At 40.7% G+C, this 22,729-nt stretch overlaps 1 protein-coding gene and 1 pseudogene across 3 annotated transcripts; one reads left to right on the top strand and one right to left on the bottom strand.

Moving 5' to 3' along the window:
• On the bottom strand, nucleotides 1-5,402 carry LOC115680643 (putative disease resistance protein At4g11170; annotated as a pseudogene).
• Nucleotides 5,403-13,415: 8,013 nt separating this feature from the next.
• On the top strand, nucleotides 13,416-20,303 carry LOC115683138 (protein NETWORKED 1D-like). 3 transcript variants are annotated; one of them, XM_056313766.1, is made up of 5 exons: nucleotides 13,416-13,694; nucleotides 14,170-14,222; nucleotides 14,379-14,559; nucleotides 15,072-18,466; nucleotides 18,895-20,303. In XM_056313766.1, exons 3-5 carry the CDS (start codon nucleotides 14,457-14,459, stop codon nucleotides 19,957-19,959), a joined length of 4,563 nt encoding a protein of 1,520 aa, XP_056169741.1. In that variant the 5' UTR covers nucleotides 13,416-13,694; nucleotides 14,170-14,222; nucleotides 14,379-14,456; the 3' UTR covers nucleotides 19,960-20,303. The 3 variants fall into 3 exon arrangements, with proteins under 3 accessions (XP_056169741.1, XP_030463431.2, XP_030463439.2); XM_030607571.2 differs by having other exon boundaries at nucleotides 18,802-20,303; XM_030607579.2 differs by lacking the exon at nucleotides 13,416-13,694 and adding an exon at nucleotides 13,708-13,862 and having other exon boundaries at nucleotides 18,802-20,303.
• The last annotated feature ends 2,426 nt before the right edge of the window (nucleotides 20,304-22,729 follow it).

Below are 22,729 nucleotides of genomic sequence, written 5' to 3'. Positions count from 1 at the left end.
CATCACAAATCATAAAAGAAAGGGAGGGAAAAAGAAAGCTCCTCAACGTGTGGGTGGCATGATGGTGCAACCTGTATTTCATAATGATTTTGAACTTGAATTGAAGGAGCAGACATTCGAGAACATCCGGTAGAGACAGGAAAAAAAGGGAAAAGCAAAAGGCATTGGGATCAGGATGACCCAGTTTTTATTCATTTTTTTCGTCTGTAGGATGACCCCAAGAATAGCTTCCTCCACAAGTTGCGACTTCGACAGGCATTTTTTTCGACAGAACAAGAAGTTTTTGATGCAATTTTGAACATCGATTCTTCGTAAAATTCATCATTTGTTTCGCTTGAACTTTCTTCTTCCTTGGTGTCTATCCAATTGTCTTCTTCTGAGTCTCTTTCCTCCAAAGAACGGTTTGTTTCTATCGGCTGATGGTGTTGGAGCACGGTCCTCAGATCATTCTCCTGTTGCTCGCATATTAGACGGAATCCACACTTCTTCAATCTTCCTTTTGGTTCTTTGAGGCAAACTTGGAAATGGCTCCAATCGTCTCGCAGAAGCTCCCTTTCTGGAGATATTCAATCCACACATGATCGGATTTCATTGAATGAAAGTGCCTTAACAGGTGAAACACGTTTTGGACATTAACAAGAATTTGGATGTGAAATAATCCTTTGACCGCTTTTCCTTTCTTCGGGCCAAGAACAAAACAAAGTGCTAGTCCTAAGAACTTGTCATACAAGTCCCTGGGAACCATGAAAGATATGGAACCGCCTTCACAGTGGGGAAACCACTCTGGCATCTCTCTTCCAATCAGGAGAATGCCAACATTTCTCTTCTTCGGGAGCTCCTGTCATACAAATAGTACGCATATCAAGCATTCAAAGTTAGTTTGTGCGTGTTAGTGCGAGAGAGAGTCTAACCTTGAGTGATAACAAATCAACCATCTTTGCCCCTTTGCGGAATAATTCACGACATGAAGACAAGTCAACCAAAAGGCAGTTGGAGGAGAGACTCTAACAAATCTGGGAATTCTTGTAGAGATTTGCAATTTTGTGCCCATAGGATATGCACATGTGGTGGAAGCTGAGGAATCTTTTGTAGCTGTTCGCATTTATCCACAAGCAAGTGTTCCACATCATGGTATTTACTGATACATGTCGGCAGATGAGTAAACTTGTTTAGGTGCGTCAATTTGGGAAAACTCGAAGAACTCTCAAGGAACTCTACTTCTGAGAGATTGTAGCCATTAAGTTCTAGGTAGTGCAAATTTGAGAATCCCGGATTGCCAATAGGATCAGTTGAATCCTCCAAATTCTTTGGAAACGTGACAAAATTGGAGCAGCCTCGAAGACTCAAATGCTCGAGATTTTGCAACTTATAAACACCTGATGGGAGCTTTGGGAGTTTTTTGCAATTTCTTAAATGCATTTTCTTCGCGGAGAAACGATTTTCAATTGATGTAGGGAGTTCTTTAATAGCCGTTCTTCCTAGATTAAGTTCTTCTAGATGTTCCATCTTTCCCCGTATATCAAGGAACTTCTTAAGTTTAGAGCAACCAAACAGATCAAGGGTTTGACCCACCAATCGGTGGCGCGTTGGTTGCGCTCGCCTTTCACGAGAGGTTACGGGTTCAAACTCGCCCATCGGTGATTTAAGTGGGGGTCGTGGCGGTGGGATGCTGCGCTAGCCCCCTCGAGGTTTGCGCTCGTTCCTTTCACGAGAGGTCCTAGGTTCAAACTTGCCCATCGGTGATTTAAGTGGGGGTCGTGGCGGTGGGATCTTGCGCTAGCCCCCTCGAGGACTAGTCGGGCATCACCGCTGGTTTGAGCCTTAGCTCGCCGGCCGCGCGACACCTCGGTTATAAAAAAAAAAAAAAGATCAAGGGTTTGAAGAGATTTTGTCGAGTGTGTTAGGAAAGATACTGAGGTTAGAGCAAAACTGTAATGATAAATTTTTTAACTTGTCCATACATGCGACGGATTGGGGAACCTCCACCAAGCTGTTGCACCCATCAATAATCAAGCTCTCCAGATTTGAAACCAATGAAAGGTCAGGAACACTAACCAGGGACTGGCATTGACTGAAATTGATGTACTTCAACTTTCTAAAATTTTGCAAAAAAAACAAAATACCTCATTAAGCTCTGTAAGTATTTATAGTTATAAAAAGGGAAAAAGCTAATCATTAGAAGCGCTAGCCTTAAATTCGGCTCCAAATTGTCTGATATGACTTTTCTGGACATCAAGTCCAATGAGCTTCTTTAGACCAAGGCCAAATTTTAGAGACGGTGCATTGGGCCATTTAAGTCATCTTAGGTTGTTAGGGAGACCGACAGGACCTTGCGAAGAGATATGCACTTCAGGCAAAATGAGCATTCTCAACATTTTCACGTTTCTGAAAGCATCAGGACTTATGGTTATCTCTTCTTGTGCAGGCAAGTCAAATACTATGACCTTGCTTCATTCGTTCCCTATCCATAACAGAGCAAATGCAGTCGTCACAAAAAAAAATTTCATTGAGATTTATATTAACCAAATCAGAGTAATATAAAAACTGAGATGTAGCAAGATTTACTTACACAACTTTTACCGTATCTTCACATAGAATGTCCAAAACATCTTCAAAAAGTCATAATCTACTGCGTTTCCTAGGTTCATCAGGACTTTTCTTATTAACAATATCATTACCCATCAACTGAACCAAATCATGCATTTGCAGGGTCCCATGCTCATTTCTTATCAAGGATCTCTTGATGAGAATTTTTATTTCTATAGTTGTGTCAAAGTCACAGCCGTCAAGGACTTCCTTGATGTATTCTATACTTTTTCCCTTAAAAAAACAAGCAATGTCAAGGAAAATCTCCCTCTCATTGTCCTCCAATCCTTCGAAGCTTGTCTTTAGAACTCCATTGATAATTTGGTCAGGACTTTTGGAGAGTTTGTGCAGTGCACTTTCCCATTCTGGTTTGTTTCTTCCACATAAGAATGAGCCCAACACTTCAAGGGCTAACGGAAGGGCGCTAGCATAATGCAGTGCTCTATCTATGAGATCCCTTCTTATTTCAACTTTCTTGCTATTTGGAAAGGCATGCCAAACAAAAAAGCATAGTGCCTCATCTTTGTTTAAAGTTTTAACTTCATACACGTTTGATGCCACGAGAAGAAGTAAGCAAATGTTTATCCCTTGATGTTACAAAGATTCTACTTCATTTGCCAAACCAATCGCCTCCTCCAGCTAAGGCATTCAGTTGATGCAACTGGTCAACATCATCAAGAACCAAGAGAACTAACTTTCTTGCAGCAAAGTCTTTCCTTTATCAAACTAATTCCTCCATCGACACTATAGACCGTGAGATGTATGTGAGATAAGATCTCAGATAAAAGTTTTTCTTGTAAAGCAACTAGACCATTGTTTTTGTTCGAAGTTTCTCTAACTCACGCCAAAAAACTAGATCCCTGAAACTCTCTCAATGGCATCATATATCGCTTTAGCAATCGTTGTCTTCCCTATGCCTCTAGGTCCCCATAGACCTATCATGAGAACATAATTACAATTTGACTCTTTTTGCAACAATGATAACACTTATTGAACTCGGGAATCTATTCCAATCGGATACTTAGCAACATGTAAGGCATGCCAAACAAAAAGGTCTAGTGCCTCATCTTTGTTTAAAGTTTTAATTTCATACACACATTTGATGCCACGAGAAGAAGTAAGCAAATGTTTATCCCTTAATGTTATAAAGATTCTACTTTCTTTGCCAAACCAATCGCCTCCTCCAACTAACGCATTCAGTTGATGCAACTGGTCAACATCATCAAAAACCAAGAGAACTAACTTCTTGCAGCAAAGTCTTTCCTTTATCAAACTAATTCCTCCATCGACACTATAGGCCGTGAGATGTCTATGAGATAAGATCTCATATTGCAAAGCAACTAAGATCATTGCTTTCGTTCGAAGTTTCTCTAACTCGTGCCAAAAAACTAGATCCCTGAAACTGTCTCTCAATAGCGTTATATATCGCTTTAGCAATCGTCGTCTTCCCTATGCCTCTAGGTCCCCATAGACCTATCATGAGAACATCATCACAATCTGACTCTTTTTGCAACAATGATAACACTTCTTGAACTCGGGAATCTATTCCGACCGGATACTTAGCAACATGTAAGGGTGTTCGCTCTAGATGAATTGGTAATTGTTTTACGATGCATTTTACGAGCTCCGCCTCACCTCTGATGAGCACTCAAAAGAAAGAGAAACATGTTTTAGCATTTCAAAGCTACGGCAGAATTCAACCTCTAACATCATAAGGAAAATAACATAAGAAGGTGAGCAAATAAGAAGATGAAAAGAAATAAACACATCTAGTGAACCTGCCCCAATGTCTGTCGAAGGAAAATTACGAAGAAATTTCGCCTGAAGACAATAATGACTAAGGACCTATTAACAACACTTCTATCGAAGACAAAAAGTTCTCATTATGCACACAGCAAGAATCGAATTCAAAGAATCTGCTAGGTGGAAGTTTTGGTTATTCGAATTTTGAGTCTGCTGTCTATTATATCTCCGCTTTGTATCTTCAAACAAAAGACCGGCTTGACAATATCAATCAGCTTTCAGTGGTAGTTTATTGCATACAGTTTGAAATATAACAAACAATCACCAGCTAACGATGGCAAAGCAGAGCTTCACATCAATTGCTTGCTTACCCATCATTAAAATCCCACCCAGACAAGCTACCTGCGTCGAGGAGAGCCTTCTTCCATCTCTTCACTGTCTCTGAAGCCTTCCCGAACTTGGACTCATGCTTAGCCATAGCTCTCCTATAACCCTCTCTCCCTCTTCTGACTTCTCTTGGTTTCACTTTGTAAAACACCGGCAACACAATCAACTCCTTCTGTGCCTTGCACTCCGTGATCTTCGCCAACTCTTCCGAACACCACCGCGAGGAAGCGTAGGCCTTGGAGAAAATGATGATCGCAACACACGATTCCTCGATCACCCTCATAAGCGCCGACGATATATGCTCTCCTTTCGCTCCTCGCTATCCACAAAAGTGTGTATCCCTTTCTGATCCAGAGCTGCATAGAGATGACCGAAGAAGTTGTTGCGGAAGTCCGTGCCTCTAAAACTCAAGAACACATGGTAATTCCTTTTGGAAGAGGCCATATATCAGGAACTTGGGGACAAAAACAACAGAGAGAGATTGAGAAGGTTGGCTCTGTTGCCTCGATTTGATTCAAGGATTACGAAATGTTATCAGTCTACCCCGTTGGATCTCACTCACGTTCATGAGGCCTAGACTGATCTTCCCTTATGGATCCCTTTATCTCGAGAATGTTGAAGCTAAAAGAAGTAAAGAGCACCGGATAAAGCGCGTGATGATGGCTTTTTGCCCAAAAAGACATTTGGAGAATACTTTTTTTTTTCGGTTGAAGTGAAGAATACTTTAGACGAGGTGGAGTTTGTGTTGATGGAAGTGGGATGGAAAGATAAAGCGGTGTCTCTAATTTTCCCTTTTAGTAAGGGAGTCTCTGTGCAGACTAGTATGAAAAAGATGGCTGAGAATCTCAAAAAGCTAAAGAGCAAGAGAAAATGAAAGGGAAAAGGAGTTCTGAGGGAAGAAGGCAGGAAGAAGATGACCCCGACCCCCTCATTAAAGGAGAATTTTGGGCTGAATTATTCGACTAAACTGTAGGACGAATTAAAGAAAGATGAAATAGGAGATGAAATGCTGGTGCTTCTACACACTTTGTTGGACCCGTTGAAACCATGGATGAGATCAAGGGCACACTTTGAGAGCTCATGGGCATGATAGAAACCGTGTTAGAGATCATGGGAAACTTCTAATGAGAGGCTCAAAGCTCTTGAAAAGGTAACTCTGGAGAACGTAGATGCTTCAGAATAGAGTAGAAGTTGGTGTTGGAACCTATCGGGGGCATTTCATCTATATCCTAAAGGGAAGCAGATGAATGACTGGAAGAGAGTTTTCAGCTCTGAATCTGTCCTTTCGAACCATCAGCTCAAGCAAAATAGTTCCAGCATTCAGAGACAACAGGAGGAATGCGTGAGGTAGAGAAGTTCCATTCAACCTTAAAGTGGTGATTGTACATGCCTTTGATCTATGTAAACTTATATGCCGTCTCTTGCGGCGTTTTGCGTTTAATTCATTCTTCATGTGACAAACAAGGGATAAATCGTGTAGTAAGTGGGGAGTTTGTTATAAAGTACTTGGATGAATTTTGCTGTTAAAAGCATGTGAAAGCATACATTCATCTTGATTCTATAGAATTCTGGTTCTGTCTTTCATGGGTTAGCAAGCTGGAAACCTGCACACGAAGAAGACTCACTTAATTATCTGTGAAGGGCACGCATGTATTTTGTTATCATAAGAAAGAGGGAAGATTGATGAAAAACATCCTTAAACTATCCTGATGATAACAAGATTTCTCACGTATCTAACATGATTGCGCGGTAGAAACTTATGTTTAAGCGTGTCATCAGATGAAAGGAAGTTATTCTGCAGAAACAAGTATCAGCCGTCAGTTCTACACCAGATTGGCAAAAGGCGTATAATAATAATGATGCGGAAGCGAAACCCTTTCTCCCTCCTTGCGTGATCAAGATTGGCAAAAAAGAAAATAAGAGAAATGTAGAGACGAAGACACACGAAAAAATCCCTCGAAAGAGAAAAACCACGAAGATCTTCCACTATAATAGTAGGATTTACAACAATATTTCTTCACCGAAAATTGGTGAATCACCCTCACCTATTGGTGGATTACAACCTAGTACAGGAGGATAACAATCTCTCTCACAGAGGATCTTTCTTATTGAAAGAGGTTGTCGAAACCTTCGACCTCATCGACTCTCGTCGAATTTGTCTTTGATGTGGAATGTACACCAGATCTCACGTCACAATCCAACATATCTTTTCATCTCCTATTTATAGAGGGCCATGAGACATCTCTTCCATGCTCTAGATTCTTCACCAATAAATAAGGTGGTCGTAAAGCATCTTTCCAAAAAGCATGGAGATTTGCAAAACTCTTCGTTTTCCAAGCGAGTTGGTTGCATTGGAACTACGTGGTCATCAATGCTTTAATTCTCCCTACTAATTAAGGAGAATCCCAACATATACAAGGAAAGATTCGCCAAGAACAGAAATTCGTATAGGCAACTTGTTGAAACAAGCGATGGAAGTAGTCGAACCGAGGCGCGCGGGGTCAACCTGGACTTTCCATAACTAGATTTCGTGACCATTGGAATTCCATATTTGAAGCCCCAGCTCATATACATGAAATAAGGACATCCAAGCATCTTGCAACAGCAAGTCGGCGACCAAAGCCATCTTGAAATCGACGGAAAAGATGTGATCCGAACTCGCCTCATACAGAAAAATCTGATCGACTGGCAAGGTTCGAGAGAGTTTACACATGCGATTTTCGTGGAATTTTCACGAGATTTTCTAAGGAAAGACAGATGGACACAACAAATAGCTCATTCGAACACGACATCAGAACTTTCACAGAAACTATTAACAAAAAATCTAGGTTTAGCGCGTTGCGTCGGCCCGCTGCTTGTACAGTCGGGTTTTGTAAGTTGCTTTTACAAATTTCAGTACTTAGCAAATCTTGTACGAGTGCAGAGAGCAACAGCCATTTTGCTTTTATGCTGAACTGCTTCAATCTGCTTTCTATTGACTTTCTTTGTAATAAACGTAAGCGGCTTTATGCCTGCTCTCCGCAATCATCTTGCCAAGGTAGTTAGAGACAAATGCCTTTCTCTCAAGCCGGTTCAAGACAATCCTCGGAACAGAAGGATTCAAGCCAGTTGGGGCATATCTGATTCTATATTCAGCTGACCCTCTTTTGTAGTCTTTGTTGGTGTTTTATGTTGGCTGCCGGGTAGCCTTCTCTGTATAGCGCTTCTTGTGCTTCCTTTGTTTGCCGCAACACCTTTCTACCTGTCGGGACACCTTTGTCTCTTCAGGTACGAGGTTTTTGTGTTCGGCCTCACTTGCTGTAAAATGCGCGTTGAAAAGTTATATACTACTTACTATAACCAAAAAAAAAAAAAAAGTAAGCGGCTTTATGTATTTTTTATACACGCGTGTACCTCACAGATAAATGAGCGAATGCTAAGGATTTTTGTCGTTGTAAAAAAGGGGAGAAATAGTTGGAGAACATCTCCAAACAATTCCGATGATGAGAAAACCTATTAGTATGTGTTTGAGTGTAGAAACCGTTTTGGTAGAAGTAATCGGTAATGGCAGTAGCTCCATTTGTTTCGGAGAAAATGAATAATTTGGGAAACATTTTCACGAAAATGATTGTTCATATCGCTTACCAAAATGAACGAACGAAAATTATTCTCTTCGCTCACGAAAATATTGGATAATGAATATATTTTTCATCGATTAATTATTTTAAGCAATCTTCAGGAAAATGCTTTCCAAATTATTCATATTCAACGAAACAATCGAAATGATTATCATGTATATTTTACAAAAATGAATGAACGAAAAATTCTTAATCATCAAAGAAAATATTTAAATATAAATTATTATCCATAATAAAAATATTTTTTTTTAATTAATTATTTCAAGCAATATAAATTATCATTTTCTCGGAAGAGTGGCACAAGAAAGAGGCCTGCCCGAGTAGAATGATTAGACAAGCATTCTTGAGATGTGTGAACCTGTGATGACTCCTTTGCAACATGTGGTTTGACCCACACTATTCTTTTTTTTTTTTTATCATCATTGACCCACACTATTCTACGTCTCAAGCTTGCACTGCCTTTCACCTGACATAATCATTTCACCCAACTGGAATTATTATTATTAGGGTTTTTTTATGGTCAAAAAAATAAATTGGGGTAAATGTGTCACAAGTGTACTAGTTTAGGGTTTTTCGTAGTATTAACCCTTATTATTATTAGAAGATTTTCGTTAATGTATACAAAAGCGAAAATAGTTAATTTAACTTCTCTTTTTTTTGTTTTTTTCCTTTTCTTTCGCCAATAACTAAATAGATAAGGGTACGAATGATAATCATTTTATTTCAGAAATATATTTCGGGCCAAAAATATATTTTTCTATTTCTATTCTCTAGACGAGCTTATAAACAGAAATACGCGTTTGATAATGACACAAAATTATTTTTATGGACATAAATTCGTTTGATAATAACACAAAATTTTTCCTTCTTACGCTCTATTCCATTCATCGACAAGCGGCAGGCAGCGGGAGGTAGCGGTCAGTGGGCAGGCGGCGAGAGCGGTGGTGGCTAGCGGGAGGCAGCAAGCGACAATGGCTGGTCGGCAGCAAGCAGCGGGAGGCAAGGGCGAGCAATGAGAAGAGAAGAGTTTTTATTTTTCTTTTTGTTTTAGAAATAGAAATTCTGAAAATTTTTACTTCTCATTTTTACTCCAAAACCTATTTCTGGACTAAAAATTTATTCCAGAAATAGAAAAATGAAATTGTGTTACAAAACGGATTTATATTCCAAATCCGTTCCGGAAAACAGAAAAATAGAAAAACATAATAGTTATCACGTGCGTTCCCAAATCCAAAGTTTGATTTTCTCATTTATTTTTCTATTTACCGGAATCTGTTTTCGAACTATATTCTAAACGAGTATTATGTAAAATAGTCCTTAATCTCCATCGCAAATTAAAATAAAGAAAAAAAGATGGTGTGCGGCATGACAGAGCTTTGGTCACTGGCCAGTCTGTTCCGCCACGCCGGTGATTATAATATGTTATTTATCTGAATCACTAATAAGTTGTTTAATTAAGATAAAAGAGTAAAGCAAAGCTCTTCAATTAAAGATAAAGTATGTGAATGTGTCAGGAAAATCAGCCTCTGTGCCTTTAGGTTTGATCCTGCCTCTTGACTTGTTCTGGCCTTGGAGTTGCTGCATTTTCTCTTGGACTATTACCATTTGGAAATGAAGAAAAATGACTATGATTTGAAAAACATTTTTTTTCGCTTTAATTGTTTATATCACTTAAAAATAATTAACAAAGAAAATATTGTTGTCAATAAAAAATTTAAGCATAAGTTACTAATGAACAGATTTTTAATTCACTCAATTTCCAAAAGCAATATAAAAAATCAATATTAAGAAGATATTTTGCTAAATGTCATTTTTTTACGAAACAAATGCATTGCTTAATTATACGTTTTGTTTTTCCGGCTTGCAACATCGTACATTCAAATATAGAATTTTGGAGTTTTGGCTCAATTGCATGAGGTGGAGGGTGGCAATGGCGATGAGCCAAGCCGAACCAAACCAAACACATTGTGGGTTCTTTTTCAGTATGGCAGTTAGGTGGTGTCCAAGTCAGTTTCGCATACCTTAATTGGTCAACCATCTTGGGCGATCTTAAGAACGCAGTTCCCCGTATCAGCCAGGTGCATTCGGGATTTTACTTCTCCAATAAGGCTTGAATTAATACCATGAGTAGAGGAGCAAACTCACTTACCATTTAAGCCAATACCTTATTGGACATGCATGTGTAAGTTTCGCTCCTTACATAAAGTGCAATGACAGTCCCTCTCACATGTGTGGGCATGGAAAGGAACGAGTTTTTGTATCCAATTATGTCTCGACGTCGAGTGGTAAAAATGTTAAGTCTGCTCATATTGAACGATAAGGGTAGATTTAATCAAGAAAAAAGGTGGCGTACATGGTCATTAAAAAATGGTTATGTTTTCCTCAAACTCTAGTTGAAGGAAACTAACTTTCAACCACCCTTATGATTGGTGAGTTACAAATGAATATCACTCACATTTATGTCGAGTTAATTTTGTATGTAAGTGATATTCATAATTTATAAGGAACATATGGCCGGTTAAAGAAAGGTTAATTATAATTTTAAACCTCTAAGTTGTGCAATTTGGTCCTCTTACTAGTTTTACGTAATGTAGTCCTTTTAACTATCCTAATTCGCACAATCAAATCCTTCTGTCACTAACACCATCAAATTGTTGACACAACGTCCCTTACGTGATGAAATTTAGATATGTGGCACCATCTTAGGAAAAATAGCAAGAGCACAAGGGCTAATATGCCAGGCCTGTCCAAACACCAGGAAGGGCTCAACGACCCTCGCTGGGAATAAACAGATACCTGGCAATAGGGTTCACGATCCTCATTAAGCGACCCTCGCTTGCCGCCGCTAATGGTCTAGTAGCCGAAACCTTTTTCGATGTGTCACGTGCCCTCGGAGAATAAGCTACCCCTGCCTGCCACCGACAGTATTGATCACACCACGCTCATTGATCTCCCTTTCAAATGGCTTTCACTCGAAATTTTTTTTCAGACGACACGGAATTAAATTGTATAAAAAGAATATAAGAAAGAAAGCAAAATGACAAAAAAAAAAAAAGCTACTAGTGTGGCACCCAACTCAATTTCAATAATGAATCATGAGTTCAATTGCCGTAAAAATAAAAATAAAATTTTCAACTGCCTGTGAAAGTGTAATAAAGAAACAAAAGGTGGAAATTCTCAATAGCAATCGAAATAGCAATGCACGATGTTACGCGGTCCGAGCTGTCCGAATGGATCTCCCCCATTGGCTGCGACGAAATCAAGAGTTTGAAGACGGTCCGTTCCTACCCCCCACCCCACCCCAGCGATCGGGCCCCACCCGATCATCCTGCCCCGCACGATGGCGACACCTGTCCCGTCGACCTCAACCCGAATTACCTTAATGCCCCTTCGAATGTCAGCGCCGAGATTTCCGCACGGCACATTTACGAAGAAGCAATCGAAAATCATCAATCATTAGCGACAACCATCGTAATTGCGAGAAACACATACGTAACGTTCAGACACGCAACGGCTATAAAAAAAAAAATGCAGAGATTTTAGCCCGACATCAGTTACAAATTTTGGCATTTTTTTTTGAAAATGAGAATCCCGAGACCGTCACGTTTAAAAAGCAACACGTCGTTACCGATCTTCATAGGGCACCCACAAAACGTCGTGTTCTTTCGCTACGCATTCAGCACTTGACGAGCAAAGACAACCGTGCGAAGCCGACATTCAGGAACGAAGGTGATTTGTCTCCGTCCCCAATCTTGTCCTCCTTTCTTGCACTGTGTTTTGATGAGACGAGACTTAAAGAAAAGATGAATTATGGTGCAAGCAATGGAACACTACGCTTTTGTGACCTTTATCGCTTTGGAATGATGGCGATGCTTTCTTCTCTTCTTCTTTTTCCCCGTTTTTGTCCCTTAATGATTCTTAGTTTTTTAATTGGGAGGATTAAATAGTTTGTTCCGTGCCTTTTTAAGCACGATTAGTATATTTTTTCTCGCATTTTCTTTGATTTTTTCACAATATTGTTTCACGAAAATTGAGTAGTGGTTGCTCATCATGATCTCTTATGCCGAGTCTGACCCTTATTGATAAATTGCATATTGATGCGTTCGTGATAAAATCGGTAATTTTTTCTTTGCCCTGATGAAATGAGTCATTTTGGCGAGCACTCCTAGCATTTGTTGATTGAATTTTGTTTGGAATGATTCGATTTTTAAGGCACCATCGTGCATAGCACATGGCAATAAGAATGCCTCAAAAATTGTAAATTTTCCTTAATTGTCTGCTTCACCGATTCTTTTAGGTAATTGTTAATGTTATCCTAATTTAAATTAGTGCTAGTTAGGCGCAAATTTGATTTTGCTATTTGTGATTTTTTTTTTCCAAATTTACATAGGAAGCAAGGATGCTTTTGAGGGGGAAAAAAAGAAAGGCATTATTTAAAAATAGGAACTTCCTTTTCCTTTACATAATTAGAAGAGAGATACTATATTGAGCAAGCAAAATAGGCACGCGACCTATAAGTGGCAAGAAAAATGCGAACGACCATATTAATAAAGAAAGACATTTGACCATTTGAGGAAATTAACATAGATTATTGAGAACGATGGCGATCGAATTTAAATTTCAAATTCGCTAAAAAATTTAAACGATAATATGGTTGTTACATGAACGCTCGAAACTTACCATTTTTCACTTATTAAAAATACTATCTTTGTATATATAATTTGCTTTATAATATAGTGATACGAACAATCTTAAAATTAATTTTTCCCGGAAAATCAATATTCCAAATTTTTTTTTTTTTTTCAATAATCCTACTTTTTTGGATTTTTCTTTTTGCTCACACTTAATTTTTTGGGTTTGGCAATTCCCATGCACATCGTGATCCGTGCGCGTTTTACCGTAAAAGAGCGGTCAAACATACAGACAGAGCCGCGACAAAGGCGTGGCCGGAGGGGCCTTCTCGTCATTTCACCCCCCTCGCCCTGTCATACCAAAAAAGAAAAAAGGAGAAAGAAACTCCGCAAAACGACAGTCATGGCGCATCACTCGGATTTTTCCCTTGTTCTTTTTCAGCAGCCCAGAAACGAATTTTCCCCACATTCCATTTGCGCCTTTCTTTATACCTCTCAAAACCCAATACAAAAATCACATAAAGATTGCAGCTTTAGGAGTCAGCAACGAGCACTAATGAGTAGAGCGAGCGTGAGCGCCAGTGTGCGTGTGTGAGAGAGAGAGAGGGAGGGAGGGGGAGAAAGAGATCTAACCAAGCAATGGGGTTGAGATTTTTAGACCAAGAACAGTGAAAGCAGCCATGGTTTGCTTTTGTCACGGCCCTCGAGAGTTGGAATCTTTGTGTCTTTGGTGAGCTCTGTTCCAGTTCTTGTTTGTGCAGGCTTTACTCTTTCTCTTCCTTTTTTCTTCTCTTTTTTGTTGGGTGGAATTTGGTTCTTGAACGTTGGTTTCGTGGGAAGAGAAGCTGGGGAGTCTCTTTGAGAGCTCACCTGAACGTTCTTAACTCTCTTCTCTCCGGTACAGTTACTTGTCTGATGTTGGTTGTTTCTCTGCTAGTTGATCAATTTCTCTGCACTCATCATGAAAGCTTGCATTTTCTCCTGCTTTTCTGTTTTGGGTTTCTCAACCCCTTCAGTCTTGTGTTGTGAGGACAATGTGTGCTTCTTTCTGCGTAATCATCCGAGCATTGTTTTTTTTATGGTGTGCAATTTGATTACATGATGGTGTGTGAGGAATTCATGCATCCCTAGTTAAAATGCTTACTTGTCAAATCTTTTCTTTGTCTTTGTTGGTTCTGATCCTATGGAAACCTGTCTTTGATCAGGTAGATCTTTTCATCACTTGATGAAGAAGTGCTGATTCGATTCGGATGATCCGGTACTTTACTACTTACTGCCCCTTGGTTTTTCATTTTGACAATGATTTTTGTTGGGCATTGCGCTCAAAACAAAATGAAGTATAGTTGTCTTATTTTATGTCATTTTGGTGGATCTGCATCTCGAGATAATGAGAGATCTTTTTCATGCTCTATAGCGTCATGTAGCAGTTGGTTCCAAAACTGCCGGTTTACAAGATAAGTCTGCCAAAAATTTATCATTGTTGAGTGGAGATATGGCCGCCACCGCGAATGAAGATTCTAAGGGGATGTATTCTTGGTGGTGGGGTAGTCACATTACCCCGAAGAATTCGAAATGGCTCATGGAAAATGTTACAGGTATAGTTTCGTTGCTTATGGTTTTGCTCGGCACAGCTTTTGTGACACAGAGCTAACAACTCAACATAATGTTTCCTTTGATGTTGTATGTTTGGCCTAGGAAATTTGCTTGAAAATCTAAGAGAAAAAGAGGTCCTGCAACACTAGTGTCAATGTTGCAGTTAAGCGGTAAAGTTCACATTCCAGGATAGTAAGTTTTCGAATAACCTAGGAGAGAAGGGTGCCCCCTATCTCAATCAATGTCTCGTGGACTGGTTAAATTTAGTTCTAGTATCTGGTTTGGCTAAAAACTTTAAAAATTCAATTTTAAAACCAAAATTTCTGGTTATTTCCTCTGAAAAGTTCGATAATTATACATGGAATCCATGAGGTATCGGGCAGTTTGTAGCTTGAGCTGTTGCAGTGCATATTCTACCTTCGGACCTTTTCTTACGAATCATTGCAATATCTCCCAATTTATGATCTCATCTGCATATAATGTTCGATGCACTTAATCTTCTCCTTTTGAACAGATATGGATGCCAAAGTCAAACAGATGATTAACATCATCGAAGAAGATGCTGACTCATTTGCGAGACGGGCAGAGATGTACTATAAGAGACGGCCCGAACTTCTGCAATTGGTTGAAGACTTTTACCGAGCGTATCGTGGATTAGCTGAGAGATATGATCATGCCACAGGGGTTCTGTGCCAGGCCCATAAAACTATGGCGGAAGCATTTCCCAACCAAGTCCAGCAAGTGCTTCTTGACAGTGATGAGTCTCCCAAGGATATTTTGGAACAAGCTCTGTCTTACTTCCAAGCTTGTGAGAAAACCATGAATCAAGATTACAAGGGTATGAGAAGTAGAAATGAGTTGAAACAGGTTGATGACACTTCTGATTCAGGAGGAGGAAGAGATAATGTGGTTCTCATGTGTCGTGATGCAGGAGAAAAAGAATACAGTGCACAATGTACTTGCAAGCATGATGTGATGACACGCGAACTAGAGCGAGCAGGTGAAACTGAGAAAGAAATTCAGAACTTGAACCAGGCACTTGCAGAGTTGGAGGCTGAGAGAGAAGTCTATGCGCTCCAGTTTCATCAGAGTCTGGAGAGATTATCAAAATTGGAGTTGGAACTTACTCGAAGGGCCAATGAAGCTGAGGCAGAAGCTCAATCTTTGAAGACAGCGCTAGTGGATCTGCAAGCCGAAAAGGAACGCAATCTTATTCAGCACCACATGGCTTTAGAAAAACTGAGAGATCTTGAGAACGCTGTGTCGTGTGCCCGAGAAGAGGTGGAAGAAATAAAACAGCGAGCTGATAAAGCTGAAACTAGGGCTGACACTCTAAAACAAGAACTTGTAAGTGTGGAAGCTGAAAAGCAAGCTGCACTTCTTCAGCAAAACAAGTGCCTTGAGAAAATATCAAATCTGGAAGGTAAATTAAAACATGTGGAGGAGAATACCAGAGAGATTAGGGAATCTGCTGCTGTACGTTGCAACAAATTGCTGATGACAATTTCTAATCTGGAGCAGGAAATTATGCGAAACCGGTCCCAACTGTTGGATCCTGATCGGGACAAGGATTCAACAAAGCTAAAGAAAGCTGAAGAAATGTGTCTTCTTTTGGAGAGATCTAATCAGACTCTGCAGTCTGCTTTGGAGGCTTTGACAAAGAAAATGGAAGCTCAGAGTGAAGAAACTATAGAGAAGCAGAAGGAAATGGGAAGGCTCTGGACTTGTGTGCAAGAAGAACGCATACGGTTTTCTGAGGTTCAAACTTCCTTTCAAAATCTACAGAATCTTCACTTTGAGACTCAGGAACAGCTGAGATCCCTAGCCATGAAGCTTCAGGAGAAGTCTCAACTTCTAGAAGACATGGAATTGCACAACAAGGGTTTAAAGGATGAAATCCGGAAGGCCCATGAGGAGAAGAAGAATATAAATGAGGTCAATATGGCTTCATCACTCTTAGTAAAGAACTTGGAAGATGAAATCTTGAGCATGCGAGAAATAATGCGAAAACTTGAAGCGGAGACTGCAGTTATAGTGGGTGAACGAGATTCTCTTCAAAATGAAATTTACTCTCTGAAAGAGCAACTAGATGACCAGAGAAAGAAGCATTGCTCTGTGATGGAGCAGGTGGCTTCAGTGGGTCTCGATCCCGGGTGTTTGGGGTCAGCTTTCATGGAGTTGATTGATGCAAATTCAAAACTTGAGGAGTGCTGCAATTTAGAACAAAGTGAAAAAATCGCTCTACTGAAGAAACTGGAAGTCTCCGAGAAGCTTGTGGAGAAGACTGTCTTGTTGGAGAATAGAATCTCGGATTTGAATGTGGAGTTGGAAGAGTATAAGCTTAAATTGAAGGGAATGGAAGAATCCTGCGAATCTCTCCTGGCTAATAAGTCCACTCTGATTTCTTATATAGAGAGTATGATTGGCAACTTTTACAAACTCATGGGGACGAACGATACTCCTTCTGAGAATTTGCTTAATGATGAGTATGTGGATCTTGATAGAAAACCTGGCAAAGTGAAGAATGCAAAAGATATTTGTGTGTTACATGAACAGGAAAAGTTCGGTACAGTCAGCGAGAAGGAAAAGCTGGAATATCAGTTATATGTCTTTCAGCGAAGACTGGAAGGCCTGGTGAGCAGTTACGAGGGACTAAAAGGTGATTACTCGGGTATGAAGGAGGAGAGAGAATCCTTGATCTCCAGCATCCAGAAGCTACAACTTGATTTAAAAAGAGAGATTGAGGAACATTACAATTCTGTGCAGTTGAGTAGGACCCGGTTAGCCAATGTGGAGTTCCAGATCATTCACCTGCAGCAAGAAGCTCGGAGCAAAGACTCGGAATGTGAAGAGGAACTGGAAAAAGCTTTGGACTCTCACATCCAGATCTTCATTTTGCAGAAATTCCTGGAGGATCTGCAGGAGAGGAATTTCTCACTCTCACTCAGGTATCATACTCTTGTGGACGCATGGCAATTCTCGCAGAAGCAAATTTCTTACTTGGAGAGTGAAAATCTCGAACATCTGGCTGAGCTCAAACTTTTGTCCGATGAAATTACTGTAGAACGGTTGGCATTGTATCGGATTTCAAAGACTCTTGAGATCTGTTCGTGTCAAGAGTTTGAAGACCATATTGATCTGGACCATGATCTTATACGGAATACTCTTGCAAAGATTAGAGATCTGCAAGAATCCTTTTCTAAGCTAGAAGAGGAAAATCTCCGGGTGGTTTTCGAAAAATCAGTCCTATATTCACTGCTCAAGCAACTGGAACTAGAGGCCACAAAGCTTGCAACAGAACGAAATGCCCTTCATCAAGAGCTAAGGGTCAAATCTGAGAACTTCGATGTGTTGAAGTATGGCCTGCAAAAGGTTATAGATACAAATGAAGAATTGAAGCTAAAGTTCTCAGAGGGAATTGACAACGAAAAACTGCTGAAATCCGAAATATTGAGAGCAATCGCAAATGAGAAGCTAGAGCTGCTGAAGAAGCTGGAGGATTTGAAGATGGAGTATGCTGATACCAAGATAGCACGAGAGCATCAACAGAAGCAGATTCTCAAACTGTCTGAAGATTTGAGTCATCGGACCAGAGAGACGAGATTTCTTCGGGAAGCAAAATGGAAATTGGAGGCTGAACTGATAACCTCCAGGATCAATGAAGCTTTTCTCAAGGATGAAATTCTTGAGCTCAATGAAGCATATCGAAGTACGAGTGAAGCGAGACGTGTGGAGATTGAACAGCTAAAAGAAACAATCAATGCTTTGGAAGGAGAAAATGGCGGACTGAAAACTCAGCTTGCTTCTTATGTTTCAGGAGTACTTTCTTTGGCGGAATGTATTTCTTCATTAGAAAATTGTACCGGTGTCCATAAAGATTTTTACAAATCCAAGAAAGAAGTTGTCAAGGTAATTTTCCCCCTGCCCTTAATGCACCACATGCTAGTAGATCTGCTCATTACATCTTTTTTGTTTAAATCTGTTGAAAATAATTTGGCTTGTCTGTCCGTCATCTTAGTCCACAGGAACTTTCTGCACTATTCCATTTTCAATTACTTGAAATCTTTATGAAATTGTTGCCCTTCAAACTTGATCGTCAATCCTATATTTTCTATTCAAACTTATTGTGGACATTAATTTGAAATCTTCTTGCTAACCAAGGGAACTGTTGTTTGCTTATTTTGCTAGTACATGATCATGTGACTCCAGATTCATATTCTTGTTTATATTCCCCTTGTTACCAGGAAATCAACTTGATGACACAACAGCAATCTAGGATTTCAGAATCCATCGGAAATACAAGATTGATGGTGCCAGATTGTTTTTCTGCAATGCAGGACCTGCAATTAAGAGTCAAGGTAATTGGAGAGACGCTGCTGAAAGCTGAGGAGCCGACAGTTCTGGAAAACTTGAATTCGAATGCCAAATTGGAGGAGTTGGACTCTAGCAGATCTCGGAAACATGTCCCAAGAAAAAAAGAAAAGGAAAAACGTGGTGATGCACCTGATAATGACCTGAAGATACGCAAACTGACTCTTCAGATGTCTGTGGCCGAGAATGAGCTTCTGACTAAAGACATTATGCTCGACCAGATTTCTGAACATTTTCCCTATCGGGCTCGTAGGACTGACTCAGTTGAGGCTGAAGATCGAATGCTCGAGCTGTGGGAAACCAGCGATTCAAGTGGGATTATCGATCTTAAAGTCGGGAAAGCTCACAAGAACTATGATATGCCCAACGACTATTACTTCGTCGAAGCAGATAAGGAGCAGAAGTCCTGTAACCCTTCTGGAGAGTCACCTGATGAGAAGGAGCTCAGTGTTGATAAATTAGAGATACCCGAGAGCTTAACAGAACCTCGTCGAGCAAGGATCAAGAGGAAGATCTTAGAGAGGCTTAATGCCAATGCTCAGAAGCTGACAAACCTGCAAATAACAGTGCAGGATCTGCGGAGGAAGGTGGAGAACACAGAGAAGAACAGAATGGAAAAGGGCATCGAGTACAGCAATGTGAAGGAGCAGCTGGAAGAAGCTCAATCGACCATCAACAAATTGTCTGACTCGAATAATAAGTTGATTAGAAACGCTGAGAGGCGCCTATCTTCCTGCGACAGCAAATCCACCAGAGATTCAGATGATCGTGGTTGCGCCAGGAGGCTGATTTCAGAGCAGGCTCGAAGAGGGTCGGAGAAAATCGGGAAGCTTCAGTTGGAAGTGCAGAAGATACAATTCCTTTTGCTGAAGATGGACGACGAAAAAGAGTGCAGAACAAGAACCAGAGTGGTCGACCGAAAGACAAGAGTTTTGCTGAAGGATTATCTAGTAAGTGGCAGACCAAGAAACCAACAGAGCAGAAAGAAATCATCCTTTTGCTGCGTTCAACTCCCGTCCAAAAGGCAGTGAGGAATGGCCGAAGTAGAGTTAGTTTAATGGCCATATCTAGCAGAGAAAGACGTATCATCTTTAGTGTAGGGATCATATTGTATATCTCAGGCCTTCTCCTAGGAAGAGACTAATTAGAGCTCCTTCATGTTTCAGTTTCTTGTTCTTCTCAGCTCTATGTCAACTTTCTGAGATCATTATCTTCTTTAGCGTAGGGATCATATTGTATATCTCAGGCCTTATCCTTGGAAGAGACTAATTATAGCTCCTTTATGTTTCAGCGTCTTGTTCTTTTCAGCTCTATGTCAACCTTCTGAGATCATGGGAGGACATATGAAGTAATATCTCGAAGGTCATCACTGTTACTCGTGCTTTCGATTTTCTGTTGGGACACATGTCATCGATGAATGTACTCTGCTACATGTCCATCTTAGGTAACTTTGAAAGTGGAATTAAGAATTGAAGAATTTTATTTTGCAGTAAGCTTCTGCACAACCTTCTCAAACTCTCATGCACTATTGGCTGCTCCTAGTGCTCAAAATCTCTTGATGGATTCTGGATTGCTCTCTGTTCTTTTAACTCCGAAGATTGCTTCGTGTTTGACAGTCCAGCCAGAAGCGCATGTTCTTAAATTCAATTAGCATAAAAAAATTCACAGTGATTTCTTCTCGCATGTTCTGGTTTAAGTAGCATTTATTCTAATCACGTTGACTTTTTCTTTTTTGGCTGTGGAAGCGAGAGATCTTATTCATAACTTTAAAGTCCTAAGACTATTACAAAAGTACCAACAGTTATATCAATTTCCAGCTCCTGCATTTTTCTCAACACGTTGAGGTAAAGTAAAACCACACAATCACCAGTTTTTACATCATGGATACAGTAAATCAGAATGAATTAGAAAAACGACACTGCTGTCAACATGAAATCAGATTCGTCAATCTTCAAGTTCCTGGCAGCCCATATTCGATAAATTGCAGCTCGCCAAGCAACTTTGAAAATTATAGATGAAAGAGATTTGCCTTTCACACGCCTGAGACACACTGCAACTCGGTATTCCAGCAATGAGCAGCCCTGGCACTCCACATCTGGTATAGACTCCGTGCCATATTTCCTCAGCAAGTGCATATTCCACGAACAAAATGATTCCTAGTCTTAGGAGAAGATAGTTGGTGTGCCACGTGGCAATGACATACGTGACGTGATAAGCCAATCAAAAGTGAATGATCCTCAAATTTAAGCGCCACATAAGATGAGATGCATGGCATGCAAGCAATATGATGGATCGGTTACATCACGAACCACGCTAGCTGTGTGGCCGTCACTTTAAATACTTTCCAGTCTCCGAGGCAAGCATATCATCAACACACAATGTTGGTATCGACCGAGTTGAACCATCTACCCATTCTATGTTCTGTAGAGAGCCCATTCAATATAGCCAACCAGCAAATGAAGCTGCGCTTTGGAATATTTGGAACAAACGAAATGACTATGCCGTGTAACTTCACAGGCTATGAGTTCGTAGGATAATTCATGCGCTGCCAACAGAGAATTTGCTAGTAGTACCCAACCAGACCACCCCATCCTTTAATTCCCGTACTGGTTTTCTATGGAGAGCAAGAAATCTGATCTCACCGTCGGACACATTCAAGCACCATTTTATCAGCCACTAAAGCGTATATATGTTAGGGGCAAAATACCAGATAATAGAAAGAAACATAGGACGGACAGATGAACTCCTTTTGATCGAAATGGGGTTGCTATTACACAGTGCCACTAATTGACCCCGAAGGCAATGCAGGCAAAATGGTTGTCACTATTATTCATTAATTTGCATTTGCGCATGCTGTAATAAGTTGAGTCAAGTTAGCGCCGTAAGTGTTGTTGCCTCTACTCAGTCATAGCGAGCAACTCTGACATAAAATCTAGTTCACAGTAAAATGTCATCACAGGACAGAAAAAGGGTTTTAAGTAATTTATATGATAGTTACGCTATTTGATCATTTTCAGATGATAAAACTGATTTGTGATGATGGTCTCTTGATGTACATAACACCTGCCAAAAGATGGTGAACTAAGAGTGCATACTCTTTTAGTCCAACAACTCTTAGGGCCCGTTTGGTAACGTACCAAACAGTGAAAATTTCTGTTCCCAGAAATAGTTTAGGAACAGAAATGCGTTTAGTAAACTTTTTATTCCCGGGCACATTTTTGCAAAAATTTGTGCCCAGAAACAGTTTTGGAAGAGAAACAAGAAGTAAAAAAATGTTGCTTCTTATTTCTCGGCATAATTTTGAGAATGAGTTCTTTTTCTTTTTTTTCTTTTCTTCTTTGTGTTGTTCTTCCCCTGGCTGTGGCCGGTTATCGGTGGCCGGCCGGCCGGCCGGCCGCCGGCAACCGGCCATAGCCTAGGGCCGACGAGGGCGTCACGGCCCTCGCCGACGAGGGTGAGGGCTGGACCCTCGCCGCCTGGGCGAGGCGGCTCGCCGTCGATCATGGCGAGGTCGGCCTCGCCCAGATCGGGCGAGGCCGAGCCTCGCCGTCGCGACTGACGGCGAGGTCGGCTTCGCCGTGGGTCGCGACGGCGAGGCTCGACCTCGCCCTCGCGACCCACGGTGAGGTCGGCCTCGCCGTTGCGACCCACGGCAAAGCCGACCTCGCCATCGCAACCGACGGCGAGGCCGGCGGTGAGGTAGGCGGCCGGGCTGCGACGCCCTGGCCTGTGGGCGGTCGCCGGCGCCGGTGACTGGCCATGGCCAAAGAAGGGAAGGGTAGAAAGAAAAAAAAAGAAAAA

The sequence above is a fragment of the Syzygium oleosum genome, unplaced genomic scaffold, assembly GCF_021117445.2.
Source record: "Syzygium oleosum isolate NSW1041296 unplaced genomic scaffold, Sole_v2.1 Sole_v2.01, whole genome shotgun sequence".
NCBI classification, from domain to species: domain Eukaryota; kingdom Viridiplantae; phylum Streptophyta; class Magnoliopsida; order Myrtales; family Myrtaceae; genus Syzygium; species Syzygium oleosum.
The sequence above is the reverse complement of the archived record's forward strand: the minus strand, read 5'-3'. Positions and strand labels throughout refer to the sequence as shown.

What these genes read in the sequence shown, in the direction of transcription:
- LOC115683138 (XM_030607571.2), top strand. Translation starts at nt 14,457, where the DNA reads ATGGCCGCCACCGCGAATGAAGATTCTAAGGGGATGTATTCTTGGTGG. An exon ending in GCTCATGGAAAATGTTACAG is followed by an intron (nt 14,560 to 15,071) that starts GTATAGTTTCGT and finishes CCTTTTGAACAG; the next exon opens with ATATGGATGCCAAAGTCAAA. An exon ending in CCAAGAAAGAAGTTGTCAAG is followed by an intron (nt 18,467 to 18,801) that starts GTAATTTTCCCC and finishes CCTTGTTACCAG; the next exon opens with GAAATCAACTTGATGACACA.